Source organism: Cetorhinus maximus, chromosome 1 (assembly GCF_964194155.1).
Source record: "Cetorhinus maximus chromosome 1, sCetMax3.hap1.1, whole genome shotgun sequence".
NCBI lineage: Eukaryota > Metazoa > Chordata > Chondrichthyes > Lamniformes > Cetorhinidae > Cetorhinus > Cetorhinus maximus.
The window spans coordinates 31,211,010-31,233,972 of NC_135879.1; the positions used below are offsets into that span (position 1 = coordinate 31,211,010).

At 41.3% G+C, this 22,963-nt stretch overlaps 1 protein-coding gene across 9 annotated transcripts in view; it reads right to left on the reverse strand.

Moving 5' to 3' along the window:
• abhd18 (abhydrolase domain containing 18) overlaps positions 1-22,963 on the reverse strand; it is a 128,869-nt gene that overhangs the window by 31,308 nt on the left and 74,598 nt on the right. For 8 of the 9 annotated variants that reach the window (XR_013576261.1, XM_078539614.1, XM_078539605.1 and 5 more), the window contains 2 exons: positions 4,659-4,797; positions 2,566-2,655 (listed from right to left, as the gene is read on the reverse strand). Coding sequence is in view for 8 of the 9 variants with exons in the window: in XM_078539614.1 (XP_078395740.1) it covers positions 2,566-2,655; positions 4,659-4,797 (229 nt within the window). In the remaining variant the exon portion in view is untranslated. Of the gene's footprint in view, positions 1-2,565; positions 2,656-4,658; positions 4,798-5,703; positions 5,723-22,963 lie in introns of those variants that run through there. The other variant, XM_078539643.1, reaches the window with a different exon arrangement.

Below are 22,963 nucleotides of genomic sequence, written 5' to 3' on the forward strand. Positions count from 1 at the left end.
CAGGGGCTCAAAGGCTAGACAGTTGGGAGTCTCAAACTGCTGCCATAAATGACTTGGGAAGAGATCCTTTTCCAGAGGTTGATTCAAAGGAAGTAGGGTTGGAAGGGAGAACAGAATGCTGAATGATAAGGAATATAGGAAGGGATCAGAGGTGGTCTAATCTGCAATTCAGTTGATGGGAAAAGAGAGGCTATGCAACATGGCAAGGTCAAGGGGTTGGCTGTGAACATGGGTAGTACGGTTTATGTGGTGGGAAAGATTGAGAGGACAGGAAGCTAGAAACTCAATAGGGAGAAAACTAAATCAAGGTGAAGGTTTAAATTACTGAGAAGTCACTCAGGCGCAGAGGCAGAAATCAGTAAAATCCATGTTTCTGTGTGCCTTATGTGTGTGTGTGTATATAGAGGGATTTAAGAAGGGGGTAGAGTTCAAGTTATAGTGTTAGAAATTTAGCAGGTCATATTTCTTTCTTTTGCCACTGGTTAATGACAGTTTGTTCAATAAACAGTTATTTACTTACTAAGTTTATAAACCTGGTGCTCATATTCCGTTAACCTAATTTAAACAGTTATGTAGAATTGGGGCAGTTTGGTGGTTTGATCAAACTTTTTCACATTTGTCACGGCACGGGGAACAGTGGGGCTTGATATTACAGCGCACCATCCCCAGTGAGTCATGACAATATCTTAGTGAGAAGCTTAACAAGGAGCTTGGGTGGGCGATAGAGAATGAGGACTGTAAAAGAGAGGCGATAAGAATAGAACAAAACGAGATGCTCAAAGGAGAAGAATGTGCCAGAGGAATAGGGGATAGATCAAGGTAGGGTTGGCAAGCAAAGTCACTGTGAGGCACACTGGGTAGGAATGACAGTATCATGCTGAGCAGGCCCGAGGACATTACAAATTTTTAACAACTTGTAAGACTGCTTTAAAAAAAAATGGACATTGCTGATCTTTAAGATGGCTGCCACAGGTTACCTGACTTTTGGAACTGCAAGCTGGCAAAGCTTCTGGAAGCTTCTAAAAGGTGGATTACAATGAACATGCCTAGACCATATCCTTGTGGAATATCGCACCAGACTTACACCAAAACAGCAAGGACAATAAGGTCTTAGACTGTCTGTCACCAGGACTACTTGGTATCAAAGGAGACCTCAAGAAGCTGTTTATGCACAAAGAATGTGCCAAAGACTCCTATCTGCCTCTATTTTATGTCAATGGTTTTTGACCATGGGAAGGGGAAATTCCTTCGTTAATATGAATAGACTATCGATTGTTTTTCACTGTGCATCAATGACCAGTCATCACATGACTGGAACTCTGATTTTTCAAAGTCTTTTATTATAAACCCTACTTGTTTTTTGCAGCAGATGATTAAGATCAGAAGGAACATCATTGCTGAAATCAGGCTATAACATTTAGCCTCCTACCAGGCCACAAGGCTTAAAGTTTTAATGCCTCCTTGAAAACCTGTTTTCAATATATCTCAAGTATTTCTGGAAAAGGGAAACTGGTCCTTTAGCTTTAAGTATTATCAAGGCTGCCTACTCTACTTGCTGCATATCTCTTATCCCAAAGGAACTCTACAAAATTCTGTCTTCAGCTATCTGGGCTCATGTAAGTGGAAACGCCCCTCTCATTGGACTCTTACAAACACTTGAACTGTTAACTATTGTTTGGTTTTAATATTTATAGAAGTGAAATTCCTTTCTTTTACTCTATCTTTCTTGTGTGTATGTGGTATGTGTGAAGTAGCAATAAACCTTTTTGGGAAAAGTGCGTGAATAAATAATACTACTGGTTTAAAAATCCATGAAAGTCTGCTGCTAGTGACTTTGTAAAATCTGACCACACAGAAACATGGAGGTTTGGGAACACATCTCAGCCTTACCTAAATTAAACCACACTGACTATGGGCAGAAAGGTAGAAGAATTAGGGCAATTCAGTCTGTCTCTCTCCTGTGTCCGTAATAGTATGCAAAACTGTGAACGGGGGCTTGTAAAGAGGCAGCTATGAGTGCTAAGCCCTTCACTCGATGCTGCAAAAGGCATAGAAGGAAGCTGCAAGCATGGACCAGATGCATAAAACACTTTCAAACGAAAGCATACAGTGTTTAGGATTAACAAATGGCAGTGTCAAAACAATTTGGTGCCTCTTCCTCCTCCCCATGGTATTGGGATAGTGAGATAGAAGCAGAAAAGTGAGAATTTAATGTGAAATTTATTTTGTGCAGCATACCAAGTTATGAACTATTAAAGGTTACTTTAAAAGTTAGTTAGCTCAGGGCTTAATATTTATAATTTAAATTGGAAACCAGAAATCAAAACTCAACATTACTATCAAGGATTTCAATTCCATTTTCATAAACGACTTCATAAAGAATCCATAGTGCAAACGTAACAAAACAAGAAGTTAATTGAAACAAATAAACTCACAAGGCTAGCAGGACCTTTTCAGAAAGTTTAAAAACCTTCCACTCAGTCTCTACACACACAACGTTTAAAAATTTCTTCAGATGCAACAAAGTAACAAATCATAAATCTGAAACCAATTATAATTACTCACTGTAGTAAAAACTCCCGAAGCTGTGGACCAAGACAGGCAGGGTACCAGTGGTATGGGTTTGGGCCAGTTACTTGCAGCTAATGATGCCATCTGTAAATAAAATATTTAGTCTGTCACTGCAATTAATGGAAAGCAATCTTCTCTGGAAGCCACAGATCAAACTTCTTGCAAGATAAAACGCAAACTTGCTTCTTTTACTCAAAGTCAATTGTTCTAAAATTCTATAATAGCAGTAGATATTTCAGTGTATATCCTGAGATGACCCATATGCTCTTGGAGAAAAACCAATGTTTTATTTTGGTGTCATGGCCCCTTTAAGAACTAAGTTTCTTTGGAAGATGATTTCTTATAAAAAAAGCAACTTGCTTCCAGTGACTGATCAAGTGACCAAGCTGCCTGGGAAAAAAACGATAGTAAAACAAAAGGGGTCAAAAGAAGTTAATTACAGGTGGGAGTAGATTGTGTGTGGCGCTTGTACTTTCAAGCAGGTTAGTTTACAACAAGCTGGCTGCAGGGAACATCTCTTTCAAGCAGAATTCAGTTGAAATTCTGTGTGCTGGCTAACAGGGTTTAAAAACCTTGATAACTGAAGGACTCTAACAGTGAGTTAGACTTCTGGGATAGCCAAGCTGAGAAGACAGTTTCTAGATGCATGACTCTAGAGTTAAAGTACATTAGAACCAGGAGAGTGATGACCTGAGGTAGCTACAATTAATACTCTAGTGCTGCCTGCATTGAACTTGCATTGAGTCTACAACCATGGGACTGTTGGAGAAGATCTGAAGGGCCAACTTTACCGGAAGCATGTGGAAGGCCTAAGAAATCTCAAACCTTATACAAATCTTTGAATCAGTACTCAGATCAAGTGGTTAATCTTCCAATTTCTGATAAGTATCTGACTTAAGTTTTAAGGGTGCAAGTCCAATGGGTGTAGAAGGAAATTTGAGTTAAGAAGTGCAGTTTAGAGTTCAAGTAACTGTATTCATTATACTTTTAATATCTTTAATGTAACTGGCTATTTAAGCTAGAGTATGGTTATTAACATACATGTTCGTTGATTTTTGTGTAATAAAATTATTTTGTTTAAACAGTGAACCTTGTGACTTCATTCTTTTAGTAAACACTGGATTTTCAGATTTCCAAAAAGAAAAACTATTGCTGGTCTCTACCGAGATCATAACAATTCTTCAAATCTGACTGATTTAACCCTCCTGTCTCCATATCATTCTTCCCATTTTTCTGCCGTGCTCATGTTTGTTATGCTCCCATTTGATACAACAATCAGCCTCTCTCTTATGTATTGCATTTCTGCTCCAATCCCTCCAATGCCCATTGCAGTCTAGCCATTTCTGACCTGGTCTACCCATCCCAACCTCTTCTGCCTTTATTCCCTTCTCTTCCCATCCATTTATCAAGTAATCCCATGACTTTATCCACTCCACAGGTCCTCACTCTTTCAGTTAAATGAAACTTTGTCAAAAAGTCTAAAGCCTTTACATCTGTAATTTAAAAATACAAAAGTTCTACAATATGCAATGAAATATCCAAGTTTTTTTTATAGCATGTTAAAATGCTATTTCATAGTTTTACAAAATTCTGTCAACTCAATTATTTCAAAAATGATCAGAGTATGTGGCAATGATAAATCAATATTAAATTGATCTTTTCTATACTCAGGAAAGAAGCAGAGGCCAGCTGAAGCCAAGCCAAGGGAGCAGAGATTTCAGTGGTAAAGCCCAGGAGGAAGTAAGCTGACGGAAAATGGAGCCATGAGGGAGTGGCAAAACAGATAGAAGGACCCTGAAATCACCAAGCAGAATCTCTAAATCTAACAGCCGAAGTATAGGTAAAAAGTTGAGAGGCTGGGTGCGAGAGGGTCTGGCAAACATGAGAAGTGGGGGGATTGACCTCTAGTAACTATATGACCAATAATTAACATTTCTTTACTGAAATTCAGGATAGAAATACCAAACCTAAAATTGAGAATCACTTAGAATAGTGGACTTGTAGCATTTCCAACCTTCATTTTCCTCAGATATGATACCTGCTCACTTTTGAACAGTTCAGCAGCTTTATAAAATGGTGAAACTTACATGACCTCCCATTGATATCCCAGTCATTCCTAGAGGTCCATAACCCCCTCTCTCCAGCCAATGAAGAAGAGCTGCAGACTCTAGGACTAGAGCTCCTCCCATCACAAAAAGATCAGAGACATTCCTTAAACTTGACCTCCTGTCCAGAGAAAACAAGATAGAACAAGTGAAACCCAAGGCTATTTAACAGCAGCTTTAACATTTTCCCCTTCAAACCATCTTGTTAAATGTATATCATCATCACTATAAAGTACAATAGAAATCCCTTAGTGCAAGTTACTAAAATCCATGATTCTTTCTTGAAGATGCCAACACATCCTGATGGATGGTTCATGTTTTCTCGTACCTCAACCAAGTAACCATTCTTGATGTATGAGCCTAAATGATGAAGCTCCAGGCTAACTGACCACAATGGAGGCAAATATTGAAGAATCCACCCCTATCCCCATCCAACCTCATGGGCCACAGGATAGTGATCAGTGGTGGGCTGGCTGGCTCAGCTTCCCCTCCCAAGATCAGATATGGTCATTGTACCACTTCTGTTGTCATGGAAACTACTATTCACTGATTAGTGTGGATATAATGCAGCACTGGAAAAAAATTCCAATTAACTCTTATCCTATATGGAAGCCCCATAAGATATCATAAAATTCAATAGACTGGCTTTTATTTAACAGTGCGCAGGAGGGTCTGAATGCTAAAGGTGGTGGATGAGGTGCCAATCAAGTGGGCTGCTTTATTCTCAATGGTGCTGAGCTTCTTCAGTGTTGTTAGATCTGCACCCAGTCAGACAAGTGCAGAGTATGGTATCACATTCCTGACTTGTAAGTGGTGGAAATGTTTTGGGAAGTGAGAAGGTGAGTTACATACCACAGAATACCCAACCCCTGACCTGCTCCTGTAGCCACACTATTTATGTGGCTAGTCCATTAAGTTTCTGGTCACTGGTGGATCCCTGGCTGTTGGTAGGGAATTCAACAATGGTAATGCAATTGAATGTCAACGGGAGGTGGTTCGATTCTCTATTATTGGAGATAGTAATTACCTGGCACTTGTGCGGTATGAATGATATTTGCCACTTCTCTCAGCACAAGCCTGAATGTTGTCCAGGTCTTGCTGCATGCGGGCAGGGTTTGCTTCAATATCTAAGTTGCAAATGGTACTGAACACTGCAATCATCAACAAAACACCCCACTTCTGACCTTATGATGGAGGAAATGTCATTGATGAAGCAGCTGAAGATGGCTAGGCCTAGGACACTACCCTGAGGAACTCCTGCAGCCATATCCTGGGACCGAGGTGATTGATCTCCAACAAATACAAACATCTTCCTTTGTGCTAGGTATGAATCCAGTCGAGTTTTCTCCCAGTGACTTCAATTTTACTTTGGCTCCCTGACACCACACTTGGTCAAATGCTACGTTAACATTAATGGCAGTCACTCTCAGCTCACGTCTGGAATTCAGTTCTTGTACATGTTAGACCAAGGCTGTAAAGAGGTCTGAAGCAGGATGATCTTGGTAGAATCCAAACCAGCCATTGGTAAGCAAGTTATAGATAAGTGCTGCTTGATTTTGCTGTCGATAACACATTCTACTTTGCTGATGATTAAGAGTAGGCTGATGAAAAGAAAAATTTGCATTTCTACAGCATCTTTCACAACCTCAGGGTGTTCCAAAAGTGCTTTAGAGCTAATGAAGTACTTTTGAAGTGTAGTCACTATTATAATGTAGGAAGCACAACAGCCAATTTTCGTACAGCAAGTTCCCACAAACAGCAATGGGGCGGCAACTGACCAAATCACATTTTGCCTGCTTTTGTGGGCAGGACATACCTGGACAATTTTCCACGTTGTTAGGTAAACGACAGTGATGTGTATTCATTGCAATACAGCTACAATAAATGATAGGATTCTGAGAAATTTGAGCAAAAGGGACAGCACGTCCACAGATCCTTGAAGGTAGCAGGATAGGTAGATAAGGTGGTTAAGAAGGCATAAGGGATATCTTCCTTTCCAAGGCACAGAACATAAGAGCAGGGAGGTTATGCTAGAACCTTCTCTTATGTCTATTTTTTTAAGTTAGAACTGTCTAAAACATTAGTTAGAGGTACAGTATTGCAAAGGGTGTGATCACACTGGAGAGGGCACAAGTAGATACTGCTAGGACTGAAATTTTAGCTACATGGAAAGATTGGACAGGCTGGGGCTGTTTTCTTTGGAACAGAGGTGGTTGAGGAGAGATTTAGATGACGCGTATAAAACTATGAGGGGCCTTGATAGAATGGATAGGGAGAACCCATTTCCCCTCGTAATAACCAGGGAGCAGAGATTTTAAATTTTTTTTGATTTATTCTTTCATGGGATTTGGGTGTCGTTGGCAAGGCCAGCATTCGTTGCCCCAATCCCTAGTTACTCTTGACCTGAGTGGCTTGCTCCGGCATGTCAGAGGACAGTAAAGGGTCAACCACATTGCTGTGTGTCTGGAGTCAAATGTAGGCCAGATCAGGTAAGGATGGCAAATTTCCTTTCTTAAAGAACATTAGTGAACCAGATAGGTTTTTATGGCAATCGATGATAATTTAATTGCAACCATTACTGAGGCTAGCTTTCAATTCCAGATTTATTAATTAATTTAATTTAAATTCCACCAGCTGCCATGGTGGAATTTGAACCATACACCCAGAGGATTAGCCGAGACATCTGGATTTCTAGTCCAAAGATACCATCATTATGCCACTGTCTCCCCATTGCAAAGGATTAGAGGGGAGTTGAGAAATTTTTGCACCTGGAGTGTGGTGGGGGTCTGGAACTCTACCTGAAGGGGTGATTGGGGCAGAAATCCTCGTTACATTTAAAAAGCACTTGGCTATGTATTTGAAATGCTGTAATCTATAGGGACTACGGACCAAGAGCTGGAAAGTGGTACTCGGCTAAATAGTTCTTTTTCAGCCGCCACAGAGACGATGGGCTGAATGGTGTAAATTTCTAGGATCCTATGAACAGCTTGGCTAGAGGTGCATAATTATGGAGCACAAGTCTTCAGAATAAAAGGATGGGATGCCGTTGAGGCCCACAGCCTTTGCTGTATCCACTGTACTCAGCTGTTCCTTTATATGATCTAGAGTGAATGGAACTGGCTGAAGACTGGCTTTTGTGATAGTAGGGATTTTAGGAAAAGTTTACTCAGCACTTCTAGCTGAAGGTATTAGCCAATGCTTTGGCATTGTCTTTTGCATCCACATGCTTGACTCCGCCATCAATGAGGTTGGTTTTTCACAGATTTAGATTTCATTTCTGGTAAAGCTGTTTATCAAATCATCCACATTAATTTTAATGTGGATCCCCAAACCTCCCTCTTCCTCTTTAAGATGCTTTTTAAAATTTCTCTCTTTGCCCAAGGTTTTGGTCTCATGTCTTAATATATTGCTATGCGGTTCAGTGCAAAATTTGGATTGATAATTCTTCTGTCATATGCCTTGGGATGTTTTACTAACTTCAAGGGACTATATAAATGCAAGTTGTTTTGCAGTAGACAGATGTGTTTTGGAAAACACATCAACTCATACAATTTTAACTGAAACAAAATACTGGAAAAATATAGTTAACGTTTAAGTTCTGATGAAAGGTGATTGACTTGAAACATAACCGTTTCTCTCTTCACAAATGCTGCCGGACCTACTGAGTATTTCAGGCATTTTCTATTTTTATTTTGATTCCCAGCATTACTTTTGCATTACTGAAAATATACACTTGTTTTAGCTAGTCTACAATTCAACTAGTCTGTAATTACTTGGTTACAAATTTTAGGAGTAAAACTAGCAATCCAATTTCTTGTCTAGTTATCTCATCTCCTAGCACAGAGTTGATTTCAGAAAAATGGATCCTACGTTACTTTTTAAATTAACATTTCTGTGTACTGCACATAAACATAATTAGACAGTTAAATCCAAATAGCTACAATATATTATATAAAAATCTTGCCCTTGCATGATTTCCTGCCTGGACCTGACTTCCCACTCCCCACTGTTTTAATTTTTGTGTCAACTTTTTCTCAATTGCTGTGGACAAAGCTTCTAATCACAGAAGTTTCAATAAGGTGAAATTGCTTCCAACTTTTAAATGTTGATTTTCCTGTTTGTTTATTTTGCTTCTTTCCTGTAGGTATTTATACATTTACATAAAGTATGTTTAGCAGAATTAATCGCTCCTATTCCACATTTCTACCCCTGCGCTTGCCAGACACAAAATGCCTTGCGCTACACTATTCCTGCCCCATCCCTTTTCAGCTAGGTGGTCAGCCTAGGGACCACTCCTGTCTTCTCAGCCATTCTCCAAACTAGTACTCCCCAGCCTTCTACCTTGGCTTCTCAAACCATTCCTTCTGAGTAGTATTTCATGCCAACCTACTTAGTGGCTGGCCACTTCTTGAGCCATTCATCTGTTTGGGCTGGTGCCTTCTGCTCCCGCATCCAGGGAGATCATCCAGAATTCTTGCTCCTAGAGTACTTTCAATTCCTGCTGGTTCACTGTCTAGGTGTCATATGAGGCCATGATTGGATTTAGGACAGAATATCTCAACACAAATTAAAAATGATCACTTGCACAACTTCATCATAAATAAAATGTCAAAATGTATTGCTGTCCTCATGAAAGGAGGGGAGACAAATATGGGGAAAAGCGGTGGTGGAAGGAGCAGAAGAAACAAGTGAAACTGAGCAAGAGATCACAACACAGGCAAATCTTAGATTAAAGATACTCAACAAACCAATTTTAGATTTGAAAAAAATGTAATTTCTATAGTTTTGAAGATTCCCTAAACTACACAACATTCCCGAGCAGAATAAGCAAGCAAGAAATCCACAACCTGTCCTAATGCAGCCTCCAGGTACAAGAAAATAATGGGAAGGTCTTGCCCTTGTCTCACCCCATCTGTAGAAATTTGATTTCATTCCAAATCTCCTCCATTTTGGCTCACCAGGATCAGAACTAGTGAGAAACTACGGGCCCTAACCCTTGTATTACATAATTTCTTATGCCACCAGGGGCTTCCAAACGTTACAGCTACAAGAGAGGAAACACCTCCTTGCTGTGTAATATGGAAAATAAATAATGTCTGGAAAAGCAATTTTCTAAAGCTAATTCTACCGAACAGAATGCCTTAATGGATAACAGCACAATTTGACATAATGCCATATTTTGTGACCTCTGAAACAGGCTGTAAATTTCAATCCTAAAGTCAATACCAGCATTTGCAATCTCAGCACATGCACATATAATACAAAAAAAAAGACAAATATTACTTTGTCGAATTATTTACTAATGCTGATATTACGAACAGCACCATGGATTTCAATACTGGCACTGATAGTACCCCAAGTTGTTGTATAACAATACTAAAGCAATATTTCAACAGCATAACAGAGACAATAAATACTAACTTAGTCTATGGACTTTGGCTATAGCATGCCTGTGACAACATAATTTTGAGCGGGTTCCCAATTCTGGGCATCAGTGATACTTTTATATATTATTTTATAAAAGTGATTAACGACAGGGCTACAAGTAATTGCTTCTTACTATCTGGAAGTTTAACAAAGGGAACACAATACTTAACCATTATTAATTTTTCTCCAGGATAATTTATAGCAGACCTATGGAATAAAACCATAATTAATGCTGGGTTGAGTACATCAAGGACAAAAATCTCAAAAAATACCTCCTTCAAAAGCTTGGCTTCTTTTTACTGGAAGGATCCATGATAGGTTGGTTCCTCTTCAACATTATCATGGTTATTAAACATGGTGATTACAAATAGTTATATTTATTTAGTGCTTTTTTAACACAGTGAATGTCCCAAAGTGCTTCATGGACAAGGTGGTAAATCCCAAGATCATTTAGCTCTGCACTACTGTTTGTAAGATTCTGAAATTAGGACCTCAGTTTTGTCCAGGTTCCAATTTTCACACTAAATTTTTCAAGGAATCAAACTGTTATGCCCCATGATGTATTTGCATGTTTAACCAATCATTAATTACTAAATGCAACATTGAGTGTTAACAGCAGAACATCATTACTGCACCACTGAAACCACACTGAAGTATTATACATGGAAATTTCACAATCAGTATCTCAAAAATTAAACAGATCTAAATAATGTTTAACCTAACAGCCCTTTGTTCATTTTAGCAATCTTTATTGAAATAAACATTCCTTTACTTATCAGGGCTATAATAGTTTAGTGCTCTTAACATCCTGCAGGACCAAAAACAACTCGAACAAATCATAATCTTGTTTTGCTCACTAATTTGGCTAATTTCCTAAGCATGTTCAACTCTGACCTTAACTCTTACCATTACGCTCTTCTACCCACTGTCTCATATGTACTCCTTGAAGAATAGTCCTTAACAAATGTCACATGGTACCCTACTACAACTATTACTGCTACTGCATTTGAATAGTGCCTTTAATATATTGAAACATCCCTAGACGCAACACGGGAACATTATCAAACAAAATATGATACCGAATCACACAAGAAAATATTAAAACAGATGACAGGTAGGTTTTAAGCAGAGTCTGAAAGGAGGTGAGAGGGGCAGAGCAACAGAGTAGTTTAGGGAGGGATCTCTAGAGCTTAAGGCCTAGGCAGCTGAAAACATGGCCACCAAGGCAGAGTGATTAAAACAGGGAATATGTAAGAGGCCAGAATTGGAGGAGCACAAAGATCTTGGAGAGTTGTATGGCTTAGAGGAGGTCATAAAGATAGCAAGGGACAAGACCATATAGCAATTTGAAAACAAGGATGAAAATTTTAAAATTGGAATGTTGCCAGGCTGGGAGCCAATGTAGTCAGTGAGCACAGGGTTTATGGGTATAAAGGACTTGCTAAGAGTTAGGATACTGGCAGTATTTTAGATTACCTCAAGTTTATGGAGGCTGAGGTAACAAAAGCATGGCGAGGGTTTCAGCAGCAGATGAGCTGAGGTAAGAACAGAATTGGGCGAAGCTATGGAGGTGGAAATAGGCAACCTTGGTGATCTGCGAATGTGTGATGGGAAGCTCATCTCTGGGTCAAATACGACACCAAGGGAGCAAATTGCCTGGTTCAGCCTCAGACAGGAAGAGGGATAATGTCAGTGGCTTGAGAACAGAGATTATGGTAGGAACTGAAGACAATGGCTTTAGTCTTCCCAACGTTTAGTTGGAGGAAATTTGCACTTAATACTGGATAAAGGATAAGCAGTCTGACAATTCAGAAGCAAAGGTGCGGTCAAGAGAGGTAATCGCGAGATGGAGCCAAGTTTCACTAGCGTATGTATTGAATCTGATTTATGGATAATGTTGCCAAAGAGCAGTATGTACTATAAATACATATTGTGCCTTTAACGTAATAAGATGTCACAAGATGTTTCACAGAAGCATTATAAAACAAAATACAACAGTCACAAAAAGAGATATCAGGTCAGATGATGAAAACTTTTGTCAAAAAGGTAGGTTTTAAGGAGTGTCTTAAAGAAGGAAAATGAGATGAAGAATTGTAGGAAGAGAATTACAGAGCTTAGGGCCTAAGCAACTGAAAGCATGGCCACCAATGGAGGAGTGATTAAAATTGGGGATGCATAAGAGGACAGGGTTAGATGAGCGCAGACATCTCAGGTGGATTGAGGGGTTGGAGGAGAAAACAGAGATAGGGAGGGGTGAGGCCAATGAGAAATTTGAAAACAAGGATGAGAATTTTAAAATCAAGAGATTGCTTGACCAGGAGTCAATATAGGTCAGCAAGCACAGGGGTGATAGATGAACAGGTCTTTGTGAGGGTAGGACAAGGCAGTGTTTTTTGGATGACCTGAAGTTTATGGAGAGAAGAATGTGGAAGACCAGCTAAGAGTGAGTTGGAATGGTCAGGTCTAGAGGTAGCAAAGACATGAATGAGGATTTCATCAGAAGAGCTGAGGCAGGGGTAGTTATGGAGGTGGAAATAGGTGACCTTAGTGATAGCACGATTACATGGTCAGATGCTCAAGTCGGGATCAGCTATGACACCAAGGCTGTGAAGAGTCTGGTTCAGACTCAGACAGTTGCCAGGGAAAGGGATGGAGTCGGTAGCTAGGGAACAGAGTTTGGAGCAGGGACTGAAAACTGGCTGGATGTCATTAGCGTACATGTGAACTGTGCTTTTCAGCGTTGTTACCAAGGGGCAGATTGTAGTTGAAAAAGAGGGGATCAAGGATAGATCCTTGGGGGACACCAGAGATAATGGTGCAGGAAGAGAAACCATTGCGATACACACTCTGGCAACAATTAAGTAGATGAGAATGGAACCAGGTGAATGCAATGCCTACCAGCAAGACTATGACAGAGGTGGTAGAGGAGGATGGTCGGATCAATTGTGTCAAAGGCTGCAGACAGATTGAGAAGGGATAGTTTACTTTTGTTACAGTCACATAGGATGTCATTTATGACTTTGATAAGGGTTGTTTTGGTACAGTGGCAGGGGAAGGACACTAATTGAAGGGATTTAAGCATGGAGTTCCTGAAAAATTGAACACAGATTTTGGAGGTGACAACACATTAAAGGATTTTGGAGTGAAGAGAGAGGTTGGAGATAGGTGGTAGTTTGCAAGGATGGTGGTGAGGTCAAGGGTTGGTTTTTTAGAGGTGACAATGGCAGATTTAAATGAGAGAGGGGGACAGCACCTGAAAAGAGTAAACAATTTGACTAACATGGGAACCAAAAGGGGAAGATGGGCAGTCAATAGGTTAATGGGAATAGAGTTGAGGGAGCTGAAAGTGGATGTAGATGAGAAATAGAAGGGGGCCGAGGATAGATCCTTGGGAGACATCAGAGGTAACTGTGCAGGAGCAGGAAGAACAGTCATTGCAGGTGATCCTCTGGCTATGACCACATAAGAATGGAACCAGGTGAGTTGGCTCCCACCTAACTGCATGATGGAGGAAAGAATTACAGAAAGATAATATGGTCATGAAGTCATTTTCCAGTCACATAGGAAGTTTACTGTGACTTTGATAAGGGCCATTTCAATTCCATCTCATCTGGCTTAAATAGGTCATATTTTCAAGAAATCTCTAGGGTTTCGTCTTGATCCAACTGTTGCTTTCATTCTTTTTATCCTTTTATGCCAGTGATGTGATTTGTATTAATTTAGCTATTTCCCCTGCATCAGATCTGATATTACATTTTAATCTAACTGAACAAAATGGCAGGCAGTCTCGTTTTTTTTAAAAATTGCACCCGGCTATACTTGGTCTGTTTGAAACACTCCAGCTAACTTCATCTCAGTTTACAACTTTTGGAAATCTACAATAAAAACTGCTAAATGCAACACATGGGAATTGATGCTTTTTTTATTTTTCTGCCCTGCAGCAATCACTTCTTCTAATCTCTTGCTGAAATTGTCTTTCCAAATTCTTTTCCACAAATCTTCTATTCTGATGGCATACAGACCTCCTGAAGAGAAAAAAACTGTTTGGCTCATCTTTCTGTTCCAACTCTAATCTTGAAGAACTTAGCAAGAACATTCTTTCACTGCTCCATTCTACTCTACTATTATGGCTAAAATATTGGGCCAAATCTTGTGCCATATGCCATTAGTTAGACATTTTCCTGCACCTTTACAGTGTAACTTATTGGAAGTGCAAGCTGATAATGGTGTGGCGAGGACAGCAGTGCATCAGGGACCTACATCAACTGAAACACCAATAATTTCATTGGTTAAGGGGACAGAATTTAAGGATTGAAAAAGTCACAAAGGAACGAAGGAGGAGGATAACGACAAATTAGAGTCAAATCAGGTAAAGAAAGAAAAATAAGGAGGGAAAGAAAGACTGGATTGCGGGAGAAAAGACACAATGGAAAAGCAGGAAATTTAAAAAAGTTCTAAGAAGAATCTACTCCATGCAAGAATGAGACTGAATACTGCAGCTTAAATACTTCCCTTTCTGGGCCAGAGAAGTTGATTGGCATGACGCTAACTATTATTTAATTAAAAGTGTACTTGCGTTCTTAGTGCATTCCAGTGAGGTCTCAAAATAACAGGTAGGATTAGGGTAGGATACCATTCAGTGGAGAGACTAAATTGACCAGCAAGTTCTGGAGATTCACTGCTCCAGACATATTTCAATATCCTGAACTTGCTGGCTGATTTGTGCATTAATAGGAGAATATGTCATGAATACATCATTTGTTTTCCAGCAAGATTTGACCCCATGAGTATCCTATCGGTCCGTCAGAATCCTCCATTCTTTGAATCGTTACCGCTATTTTCACTTTATCTCCTGTCTTAATCACTCATTTCAAGATCCATCTTCCTGGTCAAAAATTCACTAGTATTCACCCCATCTGTAAGAAAATGGATTCTTATTGTTCAAGCTTCTGCTCTATTGCCTTCAGTACAATTTACAAAAGCTGCTGGTTGTTAGGTTACCTATCACCTTGAAAGTTCTGGTCCACTCCATGATCCAGACTCAACCAGCTCAGCTGGCTAGCCTCCATAAACTTAATCTCCTCTAAAGTGTCACTGCCTGTATCCTAACTCGCACCAAGTCCGATTCACCATCACACTTGTGCTGGCTGGCCTACGTTGACTCCAGGTCTAGTGATGCAATTTTAAAATTCTCATCTTCTTATTCAAATACCTCCATGGCCTCACCCCTCCCCATCTTTGCAATCTCCTCCAGCCCTGCAACCCTTCAAGAATGATGTATTTCTCCACCTTTGCATTCTTGTGCATCCTTCACTCCTCAACTGGTGACTGTACAAGTGTTTAGTTCCTCAGCTCTGGAATTCCCTCCATAAGCTCCTCCACATCTCAGCCTCATTCTTCCTTTAAGTGGCTTCTGAAAACCCATCTCTCTGACCAAGCTTTTGGTCACCTGTCCTGATGTCTCCTTCATTGGCTCGATGTCAATTTTTGTCTGATTACACTTAAGTAAAACGCTTTGGGACATTTTACCGCTTTAAAGGTGTTGTATAAATACAAGTTGCTGATTACTTCAGGTTTCTTTTACCAAGTCAAGCAGAGCCACTAGTCTTATATGATGACCAGATTACAAAAAATATTGCACAGTTCAGTTTGAGAATTCTACTTGACAGCTTCCCTTGAAAAGTATCTGAAGAAAACCCTACTTACTGTTGCTTGCTTTGCTTCAACCTTACTGTAACATCCAATGCACCATAACACATTAAGCATAGAATACAATGTGCAAACCAGCCATTTTCTATTTTGAGGAATAAAAGCTGTTTTGCAATTTATAAAGTATACTGTTTTAAAAAATTTAAAAGAGAACATTTCAGAGATTGTAGCATTTCAAAAATTTTAAAAGACACTGTTTAAAACAAAAATCAATCTTCAAATCCTTAGCTGAATTTGGGTTTAGCTAAAGTGAAATGCACTTTGGCACACACAGCCTATTAATTGTGAATTTGTTTCAAATTAAGATTCACCTGTAGAAGGACCTATCACATCCTCATTCTTTTGATTGATAGCACGCCTAACGCAATGCGGCATCTCTCCAATCTTGATTGATTCTGGGAAACGCAGACATATTTTGTCCAGCTGCCATTATAATTACCCCATTTGATTTGTTGCTTCTGCTTAAATGAAGGCCTAATGTCAGATTGATTCACACGACTCATAAAGGTCCTATTTGATAGATGATCTAATTTTGGTGATTCACACCTCTCTCAAACACCATTATGAATCTAGGAAGGTGGAAGCCCCAGTTGAGGCATTACAAATGCTGTTGCCAGGACAAAACTGCTAGAAATACAGCCCCAAGTTTTGATCTCCTTCCATGAAACATGAATTTTATGGTAGGGAGGAAAATTGCCCAAAGAAAGAAATGCAAAGCCTTCCTCCCGCTACACAAGACCCATTTGCTTTTCAAAATTGGGAAAAATAAGCCCCACAAAAATCATAAGAAGCCAACGGCTAATGGAAAGAAGTTTTTTGTTGATAAAAGTTCTATCACTGTCCTATCAACATGCAAAGGGCCTTCCTAGGGAAACAAAATCATCTATAGCTGGGTGGCACTCTACATCTATGAGGAGTTAGAGAGAGGATGGATCAAGGATATATTGACCTATAAAAGGTCTCCCTTAAGTCAACAATATCTACCAAATTTGATGTTCTCAATAAGAAAGTATCTGTGCTGAGATTGTCCAGCATGTCCTGGCTGAAGACAAGGGCCCTTTCTAATCAGACTAGTCAAGTGTGAAGTTCAATAAACTTGGTTGGAGCCTCCAAATGGTACATCCTAATCAGAGAACATTTTTATTTAGATGCACCCTTCCTAGTAACAGAAAAAGTTCTCCACAACCAAGTTAGAAATAATTATGGAGATCGCTGCAGAAATCAACATGTGCCCTTTAAGACTCTGATGCTCTAAGATGATCGACATGTTTAGCTGAACCAGTCAGAGACAGCAAAAAAGATCAAAGGCAATCTGGAGGTTGATTTATCAGGAGTACTTCTATACAATAGGTCATGAGTTGGGAGCTCTTCCATTTTCTTAAAACTGTTCAATTGGAGCAATCCATTAGTATATCTAGATTTACATTGTAGTCTATACCCCACAGAAATATCAAGACCAAACAGACTGAACACTTCAGATATCAAAGAAACTTTTTTCTTTTAAAAGAACTTTTATCTCAATTTGGGCTTGCCATTTCCGCCATTCAAGGCTAAGGAGTCTCACTGGGGTGACATACAAATTTAGCAACTGTAAGGATTAGGAGTTGTGAAGAAAAAATTTAAGCAATTCCCAAGATTGACTACATCAAAGTGTGGACCATCACAATTCTAACACAGTTTTTCAACCATAGAATCGCTAGGCCAGCCTTGAATTTCTAACTCAAAGTTCTGGATCTGGACAGAGTACTGAGTCTGGGCAATAAAACAAAGACCTCACCCATACAATGCCATTTCTTAGGTACAGATAAAACTTAAGTGCATCAGAAATCCCCTACTTTAATTATACTGCGACCTTATGCTAACGGCATGGTTCCTGCTCAATGACAGGGTAACGAGTTCTAAGTTTTACACTTGACTAGGAGGTCAAGTCCAAGGGTCAAACATATGAATTAGGAGCAGGAGTAGGCCACTCGACCCCTCGAGCCTGCTTCGCCATTCAATAAGATCATGGCTTATCTGATTATATTCTCCTGCCTACCCCTGATAACCTTTCATTAATTAAGAATCTATCTAGCTCTGCCTTAAAAATATTCAAAAGCTCTGCTTCAACCATCTTTTGAGGAAGAGAGTTCCAAAGTCTCTCAAAGTCTGAGAGAAAAAAAATTTCCTCATCTCTGTCTTAAATGAGCAACCCCTTATTTTTAAACAGTGACCCCCTCGTTCTAGAATCTCCCACAAGAGGAAACATCCTCTCCACATTCATCCTGTCAAGACCCCTCAGGATCTTATATTTTTCAATCAAGCCACCTCTTACTCTTCTAAACTCCAGCGGATACAAGCCTAGCCTGTCCAACCTTTCCTCATAAGGCAACACTCCCATTCCAGGTATTAGTCTGGTAAACCTTCTCTGAACTGCTTCTAACGCATTAACATCTTTCCTTAAATAAGACGACCAATACTGTACACAGTACTCCAGATGTGGCCTCGCTAGGGCCCTGTACAACTGAAGCATAACTTCCCTACTTTTGTATAAAAGCAAAATACTGCCGATGCTGGAGATCTGAAACAAAAACAAAAATAGCTGGAAAAACTCAGCAGGTCTGATAGCATCTGTGGAGAGGAATACAGTTAACGTTTCGAGTCCGTATGGCTCTTCATCAGAACTACTTTTGTATTCAATTCCCCTCACAATAAACGATAACATTCTATTGGTTTCCTAATTACTCGCTGTAATTAGCCTTTTGCGATTTATGCAGTAGGATACCCAGATCCCTCTGAATCTCAGAGCTCTGCAATCTCTCACCATTTAGATAATGTAATTCTTTTTTATTCTTCCAGCCAAAATGGACAATTTCACATTTGCCCACATTAAACTCCATTTGCCAGATCTTTGCCCACTCATTTAACCTATCTATGTCCCTTTGTAGCCTCCATACAATCTCTTCACAACTTACTTTCCTACCTACCTTTGTGTCATCAGTAAATTTAGCAACCATTTCTTAGGTCCCTTCATCCAAATCATTTATATAAATTGTAAAGATCTGAGGCCTCATCACTGATCCCTATGGCACACCATTCGTTACACCCTGCCAACCAGAAAATGACCCATTTATGCCTACTCTGTTTCCTGTAAGCTACCCAACGTTCTATCCATGCCAAAACGTCATCCACTGCATCATGAGCTTTTATTTTCTGCAATAACCTTTGATGTGACACCATATCAAATAGCTCTGAAAATCTAAGTACAATTCATCCACCGGTTCCCCTATATTTACAGCAATGTGACTCCTTCTAAGAACTCCAATAAGTTGGTTAAACATGATTTCTCTTTCACAAAACCATGTTGACTCTGCGTGATTACCTTGAATTTTTCTCTGTGCCCTGCAATAACATCTTTAATAACAGCTTCTAACATTTTCCCTATGACAAATGTTAGGCTAACTGGCCTATAGTTTCCTGCTCTCTGTCTCCCTTTTTGAAGAAATGAGTTACATTTGCTATTCTCCAATCTAATGGAATCTTCCCCGAATCTAGGGAATTTTGGGAAATTAAAACCAACCATCAACTATCTCACTAGTCACTTCTTTTAAGACCCTAGGACAAAGACCTGGAGATTTGTCAGCCCGCAGCCCCAACAATTTGCTCAATAGCACTTCCCTGGTGGTTGTAATTTTCCTGAATTCCTCCCTTCTATTTCCTGATTTAAAGCTATTTCCGCGATGTTACCTGTATCCTCTATAGTGAAGACCAGGGAGACCTGGGAGGTGGTGGCGTAGTGGTATTGTCACTGGACTGGTATTCCAGAGACCCAGGGTAATTGTCTGGGGACCTGGGTTCAAATCCCCCCATGGCAGATGGTGAGTATTTGGATTCAATAAAAATCTAGAATTATAAGTCTGATGACGACCACAAAACCATTGCTAATTGCAAAAACCCATCAGGTTAATGTCCTTACCTGGTCTGGCCTATAAGTGACTCCAAATCCACAGCAATGTGGTTGATTCTTAAATGCCCTGTGAACAAGGGCAATTTGGAATGAGCAATAAATGCTGGCCTAGCCAGTGACACCCACATCCCATGAACAAATAATAAAAAATACCTATTCAATTCATCTGCTATCTCCTTATTTTCCATTATTAATTCCCCAGACTCACTTTCTATTGGATCAAAGCTTACTTTATTAACTTATCTTTTTAAAATATCTATAGAAACGCTTTCTCTCGTACTGTATTTCTTTCCCTCCTTACCAACCTTTTAGTCATTCTTTGTTGTTTTTTATAATGGGCCTGAACTTCCTCGGAATAATAATCAGTATTGGATTGCCACTCCTCACCCAATTACTTATATCAGATTTTTCGATCCTATCTCACCCAACCTTCCGACTGAGGCTGGGCGAGGTCTAGGCAGTGCAAAGCCCCAAAGACCAGCAGCGAAGTACAGGAGAGTCAAAGGGAAAGACGTCACGCCTCTTTTTTACGGCATTAGATGCCTTAAATCAGGTAAGTTTAAAGATGCATTGAAAGTTAAAAGTCCTTGACAGGCCAGGGAGAATGTAACTGTCTAAAGTAAGTGGATAGAATTTTGGAGGGTGAGGGGAGTGATCGGAGGTCTGGGGGAGATTGTAGGTCGGGGGGTGCCAGAGGTCAGGGGAGTCAGAAGTCGGGGGTCGAAGATTGTGGGGTCAGATGTCTGTGTTGGGGAAGGTCTGGGGGGGGGGGGGGATCAGGTATCGGAGTCGGTGGTCAGGGGTCTGGGCCTTGCCGGTGGTGGTGGGGGAGGGGGGGGGTGTCAGGCCTTGGAGGGGGACAGGGTCAGGCCTCAGAGGGGGGTCGGGAAGTCTGAGGTCACTGGGAACTGGGCGTTGGGGGGGGGGGGGGATGGGAGGCCGAGTTCGGTGGGTCGGAGGTTAGGGGAGCGGGTTAAAGTTCCAGAGAGGGTGGGTGTATCAGAGGTTGGAGGTTGAGGGGTGGTTAGAGGTCAAAAGTCGGGGGGGTCAGGCATTCAGGGATGGATTGTTGGGCCTCAGGAGGGGAGCATGTTGGGCTTCTGGGGGGTGGGGGGGGGTCAGGCCTCGGGTGGGGTCAGAGATCAGGGAGTCAGAGGTCGGGGGGTGGTTGGAGGTCAGGTGGTCGGATTGGAGGTCAGGGGGGGTGTTGGGCCTTGGGGTGAGGGGGTTGGGCCTTGGGGGAAGGGGCAGGTCGGGCTTTGGGGAAGAGGATGAAAGGCCTTGGGGGGGTTCTGGGCATTGGGTTGGGGGGGGGGCTGGTGTCAGGCCTTGGGTTGTGTCAGGTCGGGTCTGCGGGAGGGTGTCGGGCCTGGTTAGGGGGAGGGCGAGTAGTTCCATGCAGATGGAGTGGAATCTCATGGTGGGAGGTTAGTGGGAGACTCCTGGGGGGTGTGGGGTTGTGGGTTGGAGGTTCCTGTGTAGGGTGTAGGTCAGGGGTGGAGGGTTGGGAAAAGAGACCCTTGAGGGGTCTGATGTGTGGGGGAGTCTCGCGGTGGGGGCAGGTAGTCAGGGGTTGGGGGTAGTTCCCTCTGGGGTCGGGGTGTGTGGGGAGTCAGCCTGGGTCTGTACAATCATTAGCCAGAAGTTAGAAGAGGTTTTAATTCTTCTAACTTTCTCTGGGTAACTATTGGTATAACCCCGGCGGATGTCTGCGTTGGGGAAGGTCAGAGGTCTGGGGGGGAAGGGGGTGTCAGATAGATATTGGGGTTCGTGATTTAAACCGTATTTTTGGATGGTTCCCAGTGCAGGGCAGTTGCCCAGTGGAACTTGCACTTTTGGGCAAATGCTGTGCAAACCCTTACCTGGGAACCTCCGAAGGGGATTCCCCAGCGCATCTTTGGGAATCGCCCCAAACCGACACTGGGGAGCTCAGAAGTTACGGCCCATTCTGTCCAATCTTCAGACCTGACAGCCATTTTTGCACAATTCTGTGCTTTTTCTTTAAGTTTGATACTATCTTTAACTTCTTTAGTTCAAAAGTCAAAGAAGAAAATCCTGATTGGACACCTTGGCTCATGATGTAACTGAGTTGCATTAATATGATCTCGAATTTCCTGGTTTTCCTCCAAACTTGTTTTTTCCTGATTGTGCCCAAGCTGTGAAGCAAACATCAGAAACTTATGAAGCGGGAGATGGTGGCAGACTGCCAATGTCTCTGGACGAACACGGAGGCCCAGGCTCTGGGGACATGAGTTCAAATCTCACCACAGAGGCTGGTGGAGTTTGAGAGACCATGAAACTATCAACAATCATCACAAAAACCCACCTGGTTCACTGATGTCCTTGAGGGAAGGAAATCTGCCATCCTTACCTGGCCTGGCCTACATGTTTCTCCAGACCCACAGCAATGTTGATGCCCTCTAAATGGCCAAGCAAGCCACTCAGTTCAAGGGCAATTAAGGATGGGCAACAAGTGGTGGAACAGGCTTGAGGGGCTGAATGCCCTCCTCCTGATTCTACCTCCACTGTGTCCCCTCGCACTCACTACAAACCTAGGTGCTCTGTGACAGGGATTAGGGTTTGGGATGGGGAGGGCGGTCTGGGATGGGATGGGGGCAGTGGGATTAGATGCAGGGTCTGGGATGGGTGTGGGTTATGGCATGTGGTAAGGGGTCTGGCATAGGACGTGGGGTTTGGGATGGGATGCGGGGTCTGGGAGGGGGTGAGAAGTCTGGGATGGGTTGAGGGGTATGGGATGGGGTGGGGGGCCTGGGAGGTCTGGGATGTGGTAAGGGATCTCAAACATTGAGGTATCAAGCTCTATCTTGAGGAACAAAGCTCCCTGCTCCAAATCCATTTTTTTCTTGTTTTAGTTATTGAAAGAGGCTACCATCTGGAGAAATCCACAACTAAATATACACAAGGACTGACGGAGAATCTCAAGCATTCATTGTTTTACAGGCTAGGCCTGCATAGAGAACAGTAGGCTTTGTGCAAAAAAACTATTATCCCATAGTAAGCCAAGTGTCATTTAGTGATAGAGAGAAATCCCTCCAGTCCAAGCATGCGTAGAGGAATCAACGAGAAGAAAAACAAACAGGTAAAAGTATAACTAAACATCGTGTGTGCCAGATTTCTCTCCAAGAACTCAATGGCAAAGAAAAGTGAAACTGGGAGTTGGGAGAATTTTCTCAAAATTAGGTGG